General features: G+C 40.6%; 1 protein-coding gene across 1 annotated transcript; it reads left to right on the forward strand.

Moving 5' to 3' along the window:
• The first annotated feature begins 223 nt into the window (after positions 1-223).
• LOC101348383 (zinc finger protein 709-like) lies at positions 224-6,794 on the forward strand. The gene is given in 5 exon segments (XM_012558058.2): positions 224-2,515; positions 3,385-3,535; positions 4,288-6,244; positions 6,246-6,332; positions 6,335-6,794. Coding segments are annotated over 5 exon segments (2,424 nt in total). The 5' UTR covers positions 224-2,400; the 3' UTR covers positions 6,449-6,794.
• The last annotated feature ends 7,287 nt before the right edge of the window (positions 6,795-14,081 follow it).

Here is a 14,081-nt window from a genome sequence, read left to right on the forward strand (position 1 = left end):
TCATCACAAGAAGAAGGGTGAGTACAGTACAATAAAATATTTTGAGACCACATTTACATAACTTTTATTATGGTATATTGTTATAATTGTTCTATTATATACTAGTTGTTAATCTCTTATTGTCTTAATTTATAAATTAAACTTCATCATAGCTGTGTGTATATATCTGCATACGTGTATGTATATCTACATATACTTACACTGCTCCCTGGTGGTTCAGTAGTTAAGAGCTGGGCTGCTAACCAAAAGGTCAACAGTTTGAATTGACCAGCCACTTCTGGGAAACACTGGGGCTGTTCTACTCTGTCCTATAAGATCCCTATGCGTGGAAATTGACTTGATGGTAGCAGGTTTGTTTTTTTATATTTTGGTTTTATGTATGTATAGAAAAAACATAGTACGTACAGGGTTTGGTATTATGCAGTTTCGGGCATCCACTGGGGGTCTTGGAATATATCCCCTGCAGGTAAGGGTGGACTACTGTGTATTAAAAATTCGAGGTACGTACAATGGTTCTTAACAACATATGTGCACTACTTTACCACACTTATCAAAGCATTATTATTATTACTGTATTGTTATGTTAAACATGTTTTAGTATATCTGAAAGTGTTTCTTTAATGTTTTTTATGCATAGAAGGGTGCTCTATATATACTAAGACGAACATTTGACTAACACTAGATACAAACTGTACCTAGCTGTTATATACAAGAGACGTGATACATGTGTGCAGGAAGCTGTTGTGTTGGCTACGACGGGTTACATATGCTATTTCCTGTTCTCTGTTCAGGATTTCTGAACCCTAATATAACCTTATGGGACCACGGATGTATATGTGGCCAGATGTTGCCCAAACAGATGTTATGCAGCGGCGCATGACTGTATATCATATAATGAACATTAGGGATTTTTGATGACTTTAAAATATGTGACCTGGCCCACTGCAGTGGAGACTTTTGGATTTTGGCTATAGCTCAAAGTTTGTTGTGACATCATCATATCAGGGTTGATTAGCGATGACATAGACAGCTTACTTCACCACTTCCCTGAGAAATGGGGTCTTCTTACTCTAAAGCTGTTCTATTTTAGCACTCAAAGTGTAGTTCAGCATCATTTTCTCAATGCACTACAGAGGAACCCAATGGATTGGTGCTATTATATTTCACAGAGATCACTCCTACAGACCAGGGTATTCCATTGGTCAGCATTCTGGAGTCATGGTTGTGTGCCTTTCAGGGGCTGCAAGAGTGAGAGAATTTTGAGAGCTATATGTAATTCTATGTTTCCTTGGCTTCACAGGCAATTTAACAGGTGAATTATCTGTACTTCAGCTTACTTACTAAATTATTTGTGGTAAAAAGTTTATATAACAAAACATTTGTCAATTCAGCAATGCTTACATGTATAACTTGGTCACGTTGATTACATTTATCATGTTACACAGTCATTACAAAATAGGAATTGTAACCTTTTCTCAGCAAACTTCAGGGCATGCTGTTCTTATTTCTGCAGAGATAGTGCTCTTTGTCATTTTGTGACATTGGACTGTTTATGTGAGGCTGTATGAGTTTCTTGAGGGGAGCGGCCACTAACACTTGGTTTACAGTCACATCAGGTCTTGAAATTTAGGAATTGTGGGGAGATCTGAGTTTTTATATTTCCTGTCTCACCTGAGCTTTTTCTTTAAACATTTATTCCCTCTGCCTATCTCTATGAAAGGGACAGATAGAATGACAGAACGACTGAGTTTTTGACAAAAGGGTGACTGATGTAAAAATTCATAATTCTCCAAAAATATTCTTTTTTCAGCAGGTGGAATTGTCATTACCTGATCCCCTAGAATTCAAGAAAATATGACTAGCTCAGGGCCTTAGCTTGTGAGTTTATTTGTGCAGGCGCTTGGTCCTCCCATGGCTGTTAGAGGCAAAAGGAAATAACTGCCATTCTGCACTGTTTCCCAGTGGTGAATACCTGTACTTTGTTTCATTGAGTATTTTGGTGGGTCTTAATTGAAAGAAATGTAATTGTTCACAAGAAAGCAGTGATCTGAATTAGAGCATTTCTGTATTGCTACTATGTTTTCTAACTGTTGTAGACCATAAAGAGAGAGAAGACTGTAACTGATCGCAGTCAAACTGTGGTGAGATTACCTATTTCAGTGTGTTGGTAGTCTGTGAGACAGGATAAAATCAGTGAGGAAGTAAATGTAATTAGTGAAAGGACGAGGCTAATGCTTATGCTGTAGGGTATACCTTGGTAGAACAAAGAAACCTGTGTCAAATCCTGATGAATTCTCAGTTCTTCAGGACTGTCAGCCTCACCTTTTCTTCTTGTACCCATTGGAGTACATGGGACCTTGCTGATCTAGAATTTGTGGGATGTTTTAGGACTCAGTGGTCATGGAGGATGTGGCTGTGGTCTTTAGCCAGGAGGAGTGGGCTTTGCTTGATCTTGCTCAGAGGAAACTCTACAGAGATGTGATGATGGAAACCTTTAGAAACCTGGCCTCCATAGGTAAGAATAACTTCTTTTTTTTTTTTTTTAATTTATTTATTCCTTTAGTGAACAAAAGTATTTTACTCGTTGACTTTGCTCCAATGTTTGGGCTAAGGAATGGGAATAAATTTTTAAATAAAATAGGCATGTCCCCTTGGTCTGTGGAACTCACATATTCTAGCTTCCCCATGAACATAAAGCTCTATATATTAAAGTGAATTTTCACTTCTCTTGTGATTAAAAGCTCTGAGGCCCTTTAATTGTAAGTGTAAGCATTAGCTTCAGGGGTCACTTCAGGGCAGTGTCTTAGTCATCTAGTGCTGCTATAACAAAAATACCACAAGTGGATGACTTTAACAAAGAGAAATTTATTTTCTCAGTCTGGTAGGCTACAAGTCCAAATTGAGGCCGCTGGCTCCAAGGGAAGGCCTTCTTTCTCTGTCAGCTCCAGAGGAAGGTCCTTGGCATCAGTCCTCCCTTGGTCTGGGAGCATCTCAGTGCAGGAACCTCAGGTCTAAAGGACGTGCTGTGCTCCCAGTACTGCTTTCTTGGTGGTACGAGGTCCCCATGTGTCTCTGCTCACTTCTCTCTTTTGTATCTCAAAAGAGATTGCCTTAGACACTAATCTTGTAGATCTCATCAGTATAACTGCCGCTAATCCATCTTATTACATCATAGTGATAGAATTTACAACACACAGAGAGATCAGATCAGATGATAAAATGGTAGACAATCATACAATACTGGGAATCATGACCTAACCAAGTTGCCAAAGTGCTAAAACAGTGAAATGTGGCTAACTCTTTCCTTGTTCACATCAGCTTTTTTCCCCCTGATAATTCCTTTTTGTTTTATATTGTGAAACTCTACTTGAATTTTTGGGTCAGTTTCTCGAAATCTTAATGATGAACAGAAGTTATCCAGTGAACAAATAATGGCGCGATTCATGAAGAATAACACCTGGTCCTCAATGTTAGGAGAAATCTCCAAATCACCTCGCTATAAAGATCAGCATAAAAACCAGGAGAGACATTTGAGGTGAGTCTCATAGAAACGAAAAAACACTGCCTCAGGAGAAAGAATTAAGGTGTCATGATGTAAAAATAAACACAGATTTAAAAAAAATCCGTTGCCACTGTGTTGATTCTGACTTATAGCGAGTCTATAAGACAGGGTAATACTGACTCAGAGGGTTTCCAAGGAGCAGCTGATGGATTTGAACTGTCGATCATTTGGTTATCAGCTGAGCTTTTAACCACTGTACCAGCAGGGCTCAAATATATATTTATGTATATATAGCAATATGTACGTGTGTGTGTGTATACTAACGTATATATATATATATATATATATATATAATAGAGCCCTGGTGGTGCAGTGGTTACGAGCTCAGCTGCTAACCAAAAGGTCAGCAGTTCAAATCTACCTGCCACTCCTTGGAAACCCTATGAGACAGTTTTACTCTGTCCTATGGGGTCACTATGAGTTGTAATTGACAACAATGTGTTTGGTTTTGGTTTATATGTTTATGTATATAAACTTAGCTGTAAAATTATGTGGTCAGAGAATGTTCACAATACATTTCATAAATGTAAGTCAGGTATCAAGTATTTGAAACGTTTTTCACTTGGACACAATTATCAGAAAGCCTCACATTTTTTAAAAGCAGTGAGTAATGGTAGTATTTCTGCTAGATTGTTTAAGCTATGAAACATGAGAAGTCAGGACAAAAATCATGCACGTTCACTGTGTTTAGTAGTGGTGAAATGGGAACAAATTTATTTCCACAGCATGCTGCCTATTTTTAACAGAAGTCATACAGTAGAAAACCTCTGTGAAAGTAATGAAGACAATCAGTGTGGGAAGTCCTTCAGCCATATTCGAAATCTTAGTGCGGTGGAAAGAAATGCTCCAGAAGTAAATGCTTCTGAATGCTGTGAGTGTGGAAATGCCTTCATGAATCACTCATTACATAACCATCATACCAGATCTCACGCTGGATGCAATACCTGTCAGTGTAAAGAATATGGAAAAGCCTGCAGTTGTGCTTCTCACCTAACCAATCCTATGAGACCTTTTAATGGAAAGAAACGCCATAAATGTAAGGTATATAAGAAGGACTTCATTTGTGTCTTAACCCTTAAGAGTCCTGTGACAACACTCACTGGTGAGAAACTATATGAATGTAACAAATGTGGGAAATATTTCTGTAGTTTCTTACCCTTTCGGACACATATAAGAGGTAATGAGCGTATATGTAAAGAATGTTGTAAAGCCTGTAGCCGTCCATCATCCCTCATTCTACATAAAAAATTTCATAACAGACATAGGCCTTATGAATGTAAGGACTATGAGAAAGGCTTTAGTCAGTCATCACCCCTCACTACACATATAAGAACAAACAATGGGCAGAGGCCTTATGAATGTAAGGAATGTGGGAAAGCATTTAATCGGTCCTCGTCCCTCACTCAACATATAAGAACTCACAATGGAGTGAGGCCTTACATATGTAAAGAATGTGGGAAAGCCTTTAGGTGTTCCTCATACCTCACTCGACATGTAAGAATTCACAGTGGAGAGAAGCCTTATGAGTGTAAGCAATGTGGGAAAGCATTTTGTTATTCCTCAGTCCTCGTTAGGCATAAAAGAACTCACAGTGGAGAAAAGCCTTATGAGTGTAAGCAATGTGGGAAAGCTTTCAGGTGTTCTTCACACCTTGCTTCACATATAAAAACTCACAGTGGAGAGAGGCCTTATGAATGTAAGCAATGTGGGAAAGCCTTTAGTCAGGCCTCAGGCCTCACTACACATAGAAGAACTCACAGTGGAGAGAGGCCATTTGAATGTAAGGAATGTGGGAAAGCCTTTAGTCAGGCATCAGGCCTCACTACACATAGAAGAACTCACAGTGGAGAGAGGCCTTTTGAGTGTAAGGAATGTGGGAAAACCTTCAGTCGTTCCTATAACCTTTCTTTACACATAAGAATTCACAGTGGAGAGAGACCTTTTGAATGTAAGGAATGTGGGAAAGCCCTCAGTTGTTCCTCAGCACTCACTACACATAGAAGAACCCACAGTGGAGAGAGGCCTTATGAATGTAAGGAATGTGGGAAAGCCTTCAGTTGTTCCTCAGCCCTCACTACACATAGAAGAACTCACAGTGGAGAGAGGCCTTATGAATGTAAGCAATGTGGGAAAGCCTTCGTTTGTTCCTCAGCCCTTGCTACACATAGAAGAACTCACAGTGGAGAGAGGCCTTATGAATGTAAGGAATGTGGGAAAGGCTTTAATCAGACCTCACACCTCGTTATACATATAAGAACTCACAAAGGAGAAAAACCTTATGAATGTAAAGAATGTGGGAAAGCCTTTAGGTGTTGCTCACAGCTCACTCGACATATACGAACTCACAGTGGAGAGAAGCCTTATGAATGTAAGCAATGTGGGAAAGCCTTTTATTATTCCTCAGTCCTCACTAGGCATAAAAGAACTCACAGTGGAGAGAGCCCTTACGAATGTAAGGAATGTGGGAAAGTCTTCAGTTGTTCCTCAGCCCTGACTACACATAGAAGAACTCACAGTAGAGAGAGGCCTTATTAATGTAAGGAATGTGGGAAAGTTTTCAGCAGTTCTTTATTCTTAACTAGTCTTATAAGAATTCCCAGTGGACAGATGCCTTATGAATGTAAAGAATGTGGGAAAGTCTTTAGGGAAGCCTCAAATCTTACTAGACGTATAACTCACAGTGAGACAGAGACCTTATGAATGTCAGGAATGTGGAAAAACCTTTAGGTGTTTCTCACACCTTACTACATATAGAAGAACTCACAGTGGAGAGGCTTTATGAATGTAAGGAATGTGGTAAAGCCTTTAGACATTCTTCACAGTTCACTTGACATACAAGGGCTCACGATGGAGAGACTATGTCAAAAGTGGGATGTTTCATCCTAACCGCTATAAATTCAAACAGAAAATTTCTTAAAGAACAAAGTTTCTCAGTGAGTACAAAAGCAGTATTAACTCAAAGAAGGGGTTGTTAGAGCTACTTTGTGCCTTTTGGAGAAATGATACTTTCATTGTAACTGCAGGACTGTCCTCATCAGTGCTTTTTACTTTTTCAGGCCAAGCTAAATTTTACCTTTCTTAAATTATTTGGTTATTAATCATAGGACTACAACACAGTGAACCCTGATGTAATTTGTGGACTTTAGTTAATGATAATGTATCAATATTGACTTGTCAATTGTAACAATACCACACACCACAAGAATGCAAGATGTTAACCATAGGTGAAACACTGTGGGTGGAGGAGCAGGTGCATGTGGACTCTATGCACAATTTTTGTGTAAATAAACATTTCTGAAAATAAAGTATTTTAAAACAAAATAGTGTCCTGTTTTTGTTTTCAGTTTTTGCAACAAAGGCTGCACAATCTTTTGAAGTTATACTTTTTTGTGGACGAGACATTGTTTGTTATTGTTTTTGTTTTTTACAGTTGAATTTAAAAAATAGTAAAATACATTTAATGTAAACTTTGTCGTTTTAACCATCTTAAGTATACAAATGCATTCACTCCATTGACAGTGTTGTGCAACCATCAACCCCATCTATTTCAAAAAAACTTTCATCACTCCAAACAGAAACTCTGTGTCCATTAAGCAATAACTTCCCAACCCGTGATCCCATGGTAACCATCAATGAACCTTGGTCTCTCTGTATTTGCTTATTCTGGACATTTCATATAAATGGAATAAGCTTTTGTCCTTTGGTGTCTAACCTGTTTCATCAAAATGCCTTCAAGTTTCATCCAGGTTGTAGAATATACCAGAACTTCATTTTTTTTAATGGTTGAATAATATTCCATTGTGTGTGTGTGTGTATAGTATTTTGTTTATTCATTCATGTTTTCATGGGCACTTGTTTTGTTTTCGCCTTTGTTCTAAATTATATTTCTACGAACGTTCATGTACAAGTATCTGAGTCCCTGTTTTCAGTTCTTTTGGGTTCATACCTAGGTGTAGAGTTGCTGGGTCATAGGATAACTCTATGTGACTTTGTGTTTTATTTGTTGTAAAACATATTTAACAAAACATTTCTGCTGAGGGTTACAATAGCCTGAAAAGTAATTTTCTTCCTAATGTTCACGGAAATAGCCCATTAGGGCCAGCACAACTTACTGTAAGGATTTAAATTATAGCAACACCCCAACAGTGCATCACTGAGGCATCCCAAGCTATTCGCATGGCAGAAGTGGTGCCCAGAGTAAGAGGAGTCATGCAAGTTCCTGGAGGCCTAGGCTGGGACCTGGCACACCCCAGTTTTTCCTGTTGCTCAAAACAAGTTACTAAAAAAAACAATTTGCTCATCAAGTTGACACTGACTTATGGGAATCCTGTGCTGTCAGAGTAGAAGTGTACTTTTAGGGATTTCAAAGCTGTGACCTCTCAGAAGCTGATCTCCAGGCCTTTCATTCTGACGCACCTCTGGGTAGGTTCAAACTACCAACCTTTTGGTTAGTAGCTTAGTGCTGAACAGATTGTGCCACTTAGAGACTCCATGTACATATATGTACCTGTGTATATATATATATGTGTGTATCCACAAACACAAACACGTTTGATTTGAGTATTTGTCACTGTGGTAGGCTTGTGATCTCTGTCAGTCTCAGTTTCCTTATCTAGTAATGGAAATAAAAATAGTCTTTACCTTTTAAAGCAAATGTGTGTATCCAGTAATCATATATGCAACTAAAAGGGTTTGAGTAGGGCCTGGCACATAATCAGTGCTCACTAGGGTATTTACTGTTTAGACCTGTGGGTACAGGACACTCTCTCTGGCTCACTGATGTGTGTTTTTGAGCTCTTGCTACAGTAGATGAGGCAGCTCTCCTTCATGCTTTGGGTCAGCTAAGCTGGCTCTGCTCCCCAAGTCTCCTCAGTAGGCTAGCCAGGACATGCACTTCTGGTTGAAATGGCTGTGGCTTGAGAGAGCAGTCAGAACATCTAAGAACTCTTAAGGACTGGGCTTATAAATACACACTGGCAAAAAGATCTTGTCAAAGGTCTAGATGCCTTTGGTCAAAGCAGGCTACGTGGATTCAGAAAGTATTCTGTGAGAATAACAAGCTCTACTATGTCTGTGGGGAAAACATTTGTGCTCAACTACTAACCTAAAGGCAGTTCAAACCTACCCAGCAGCACCAAGGAAGGTAGGTGATCTGCTTCCATGAAGATTACAGCCAAGAAAACCCTCTGGAGCAGTTCTGCCTTGTAACACAGGGCCGCTGTGTGTCGGTGCGGTATAATGGATTACTTAATATGGCCCTTGTAGCTATGGTCTTAGAAACCCTGGTGGAGTAGTGGTTAAGAGCTACAGCTGCTAACCAAAAGGTTGGCAGATCGAATCCACCAGTTGCTCCTTGGAAACCCTATGGGGCAGTTCTATTCTGTCCTATAGGGTAGTTATGAGTCAGAATCGACTTGGTGACAACGGGTTTGGTTTTCTGGTTTAGCCATCAGCTTTGTGGCTCACACACAGTGATTTAGTGGGACCATTCAAATAAAGTTTATAGAACTTGTGATGGGGTTTTGTGTCAACTTGGCTAGCCCATGATTCCCAATATTGTATGGTGATCTTCCATTTTATGTGCTATGGATCATGACCTCTACATGTAGATGAGGCAGGATTGGTGTAGGTTGAGTCTTGGGTTGCAGCCTGGCAGGATAGTGTGACTCAAATCCCAAGTTAACACCTTCCCTGGGGTGTGGCCTGCATCTAAGGTATATGTATGGAAGATCTAGCAGGACTCTCTTTGTATCTGGATCCCGTGACCAGTTTGTGTTCAGTTGACCTCCTGTTTTGGGGAATTGAGCCAGAGGACTGCTGTCTGACCTGATTCAGGGATTCACCAGCCTCCAGAGCTCTGTGGGCTGGCAGCCTATTGTCTGACCTGATTCACTACCTTCTGCAGCCTTGAGCCAGCATCCTATGGTCTGAACTGCTAGTCTGGATTTGTCAGCCCCTGCAGCCATGTGGGTTGGGAGAAGCCTACACCTGTCCCACAGATTTGGGACTTGCCAGCCTCCACAACCACGTGACCCATTTCCTTTATACAGTTCATGAGGTCTGTGAGAAGTTGCCATTAGTGAACCACAAAACGGAAGGGAGAGTAATGAGAGGAACTGGAGTAGTTGATGTTAGAGCTGATGGAGTGCTACAGTAGCTTGGAAAAGTTGGACATTTGGGACTTCTTTAACCTCTACCTCATAGGAACCGGCTTTGTGCTGATCCTTTTAAAAGAAATTGTTTAGTTGAGGTCGGAATGGTGGGTTTTGTTGCAGTGGCCTAGACTCACTGGAATATGTGGTTTTTGAAAAAAAGGGGATAAACAGGAGAATGAGAAACTTTTGTTTTCTGGATGGGATAAAAAAACACCCATGACTGAAGCAGCTGTTATGTTGCAGTCACCCAAGGCAAATTTTTCATGGGATTTAGGAGGGGTGTATCTAACTCTTGAGGTATTGGCTAATTGGATGCATGTGAAAATACAGAGTGAGAAGGAAAGAGTCAGACATACAATTCCTTGGTTTATGTTATCTGTAATAGCTGCAATGGCAGGAAAAAAAGAATGTAGGGGCTGATTTTAGCACTGAACCAGGCCAGATCCGGTCCAGTCAGAGCTACGACCACTAGTCTCAGTGCTAACCCATGAAGGAAAAGTCAAGTCAGAAAAACAGGAAATTCCTCTACAACCAAGGGTCACCAAGAAGGTAGTCTGGGAGGGAAACGGGCAAAACCAAGAAACTATAGAAACCAAGGGGTATAATGTAAAGGCATTGCTTCAATTTGTAGATCAGTATCATCAGCTTTCTGAGGAACCGTTACCAAAATGGATTGTGAGAGTGACTAATTTTGGGGCAGTGTCTTTAGTTTTGAATGCTGCAGAACAGAAGAGTATGTTTGAGTTGATGCAAGACCCACAACTCACTGTGGAACAGTCATGAATGATGATACAAGATCCATTTACACAGCAGGTTAACCCAGAGGGGATGGCCAGCCTGGTGGACTGGATAAAATTTGCAGTGAGATTTGTTTACCCTGAGAAGAGAAACTGCCCCACTTCCCCTCTAAATACCCAATGGAACACTCCAGAGGAAGCAGCTGATGTGCTGCTTATGCAAGCCATGCTGGAATGGCTTTATGGTGACCATGCTATTCATCCAATAATTATGCCCCTTACACAGGTCATGGTAGATATGGTAATCAAGGGAGTCTCTTCTACATTGGCAACCCATGTAACCTTTCTGCTGTGAAACAAAGCAACAATCGAAGAAGCCTTGTTGGATCTTTTGGCATAATTTCCCTGCATGGGTCCTACAGATGCAAGAAATATAAGGGTAATTCATAGGAGAATGGGAAGAGGCAAGGGGAAAGAATTTACACCAGCAGGACAGGATTTTTAGATGATTACTAAGAAATGGGATGAATATAGCAGACATTGATAGAGACAAAGTTTCTACAGGTGGTTGGGTGGACCAATATAAATTCCTACTGGTCCCCCAAAGTTAAAGAGGCCTAAACAAGTCTGTCCTATTCACCCCAGCCCGAGGGTATTTAATGATGGGAATTCCCACCTGAGACCATTTAAAGCACAGGCTCAGCTAGTTGATCAAGATAAGGATTGATGAGCAGGCCAAGGTCTTCTGCTGCAGCCCCAAGCAGGAGACCAAAGCCATATATACACGTGTGGATGAAATGCCACAAGGGTGGGGAAGAGGCCTTCCTGGGTCTCCTAGACACAGAAGCCCAATGTACTGTAATCCCAAAAGCAGTCAAAATCTTGAAGGAGCTTAAGGTTAGACGGGGGGGATATGGGGATGCAAGAGTTGATGGGGATGCAAGAGTTGATGGGACTAAGGTGAACATTTGGATGAGAATTGGAAGATTTAAACAGATTTTGCATGAAGTAGTTGTATCTCCCTTAAATGTATTATTGGCATGGATATTTTGTCTAATTGGGGAACAGTTCTACCTGGTATTGTAAATTGAAGGTATGTAAGTCTGCCTTTAGGCCAGTACTGATTGGATATGCTAAACAGGAACCTTTAGATTTGCCTGAATCCACTCAGGTGGTTAATTTGAAACACTATACAAAACCCAAAGGACAAAAAGAGATTATTGCCTTGATCAAAGACATACTAAAGGCTGGAGTACTGGTGCCAACAAATTCTCTGTATAGCAGCCCTGTATGGCCTGTGAAAAGGCAGATGGCTAATGGAGGCTGACAGTAGACTATCAAGGCCTAAAGCAGTACCACCTGTGACTTCAGCAGTTCCAGACATGGTATCTATGGTGGAAAAAATACAGCAGGCTAAAGGAGACTGGTACTCAGTTACTGACCTTGAAAATGCCTTTATCTCCATACCAATCTAAGAAAAGAGCCAGCCACAGTCTGCTTTTACATGGAAAGGATCTCAACTTACTTTCACTACATTGCCACAGGGCTGCCTGAATTCACCAGCTTACTGTCATAGTTTGGTTAGAAGAGACTTGGACTTGGTGCAGACCTCAAATATAATGATGCATTAACTTATTGTTATTCACACAAAGCCCATTGTTCTGTTATTTGCTTCACTGCTTGCTGTATTGACTATAAATAAACTCCTGGGACTGAAGCCGGGGTCGACTCCTCAGAGTGATCCTCCTTGGCCCCACTTCTCTGTTAGAGTTGTGTTTGGTTACTGTCGCCGCCGCCCCGACAATCATCGCCGTTGTGACACATAAGTAACAAGGAGAAACCACACGGCCCCGTCAAGATCTTGCTTAGAAATCTTATCAGTCAGATATCCAAGTTCATCACTTACAAGTTCTACTTTCCACCAAACATTTGAACATAATTCAGACAAGTTCTTTGCCACTGCATGAAAAGCATAGCCCTTCCTTCATTGTCCAATTACATGTTCATCACTTTCTTTTACAGCCTCATCAGAAAAGCACATTTAACAGCCACTTTTCTAGCAACATAATGTTGCTGGTGCCATATGTATTCTCTGAAAACATGGAGACTTTCTCTATAGCTCTCCTCACCTCCTTATGAGCCCCTATCAGAATTACCTTTGACGTTCATAATTCTATCAACAGTTTCTTCAAGACAATCTAGAACTCTTAAACTTTCCAGTGTCTTAAAACTCTTCCAGCCTCTACCCATTACCCAATTCCAAAACCTCTTCCACATTTTAGGAATATGTTAGAGCAGGACCCCACTGATCTGGTACCAAATTCTGCCTTAGTTTTCTAGTGCTCCTATAACAGAAATACCACAAGTGGGTGGCTTTAACAAACAGAAATTTATTTCCTCACCGTTTAGGAGGCTAGATGTCCAAATTCAGGTTGCTGTGTCTAGGGAAAGACTTTTTTTCTCTGTTGGCTCTGAAGGAAGGTCCTTGTCTGTGCTGCATCTGCTTCTTGGTTCCTTGGAGATCTCCATGGCTCTTGGCATCTATCTTACCCCATCACTGCCCCTAGTTTGTGTTTAATTTCTTTTATATTTCAAAAGATATTTACTCAAGATACACCCTACACTAATCTGCCTGATTAACATAACTAAGATAACCCATTCTCAAATGGGATTATAATTACGGCATAGAGGTTAGGATTTACAACACATATTTTGGGGGGATGCAATTCAATCCATAACAAGGCCTAAACCATTTTTAGTCTTCCCTATATTGAGCTCTTATAGTTTTGTTTTTTAACATTTATCGTACAACATGAGAACACTAAGAAACAGCCTACTGGACCTTCTGCAGTCCATACATACTACTCCTGTAGCAATCTCATATTCCCTTGACAGCCAGGATCATTACTCCAACCAGAACAATAATCATCTTCATTGGCTGTTGGTTCACTGACATGAGGAGCCCAAAGTGTCTAGGAGGCAATTCCAGCTTCTTTAAGTCATTTGAGCCACAAATCAATGAGGATCTATAACTCTCTTTCTGGGAAAAAAGAACACACAGGTTAACTGTTCAAAGCTCTTCCCTTTGGGAGAATTTCCCTTAATCATTGGCCTTCAGAACCATTCCTAAATGGACTGTAGTGCTACAGTTGTCCACTTTTGAGTGGTAGCAGCATATCATGCAGAACCATGTATAAACTGATACAAATAGCCTCTTTGTCAGTTAACTAGTCACAGGGAACTCCCCATGAAGACACAGGTGCAGATTGAGAGACAAGAGGCAATGCAGTAAAAGTAGGGATCATGGGAATCTTGCTCATGTGACTTACTTGTGCCTTCAGTATGTACTTGAGCCCACTTTCATACATACCACTGCCACTTGATGGAGTGCTGCTGTGCACACCCAACATTATAACTTCATGTGTCAGACAACACCCAATTAATGATGCGTAGATCAAGTCATATATAACTGGGAGAACCATGATCAAGCAGTCAGTCTCTGTTAGGGTCCCAGAGCAAGCCAGACACTGTTCCTCAAAAGGAGAAGAGTTACCTGCAGAGGATGGCATGGCTTAGCTCCTTGACCCTAAAGGTCTGTTATGTGATTACCTGCCAGCGGCTCCATCA

This window comes from Trichechus manatus, unplaced genomic scaffold, assembly GCF_000243295.1.
Source record: "Trichechus manatus latirostris isolate Lorelei unplaced genomic scaffold, TriManLat1.0 scaffold00133, whole genome shotgun sequence".
Lineage (NCBI taxonomy): Eukaryota > Metazoa > Chordata > Mammalia > Sirenia > Trichechidae > Trichechus > Trichechus manatus.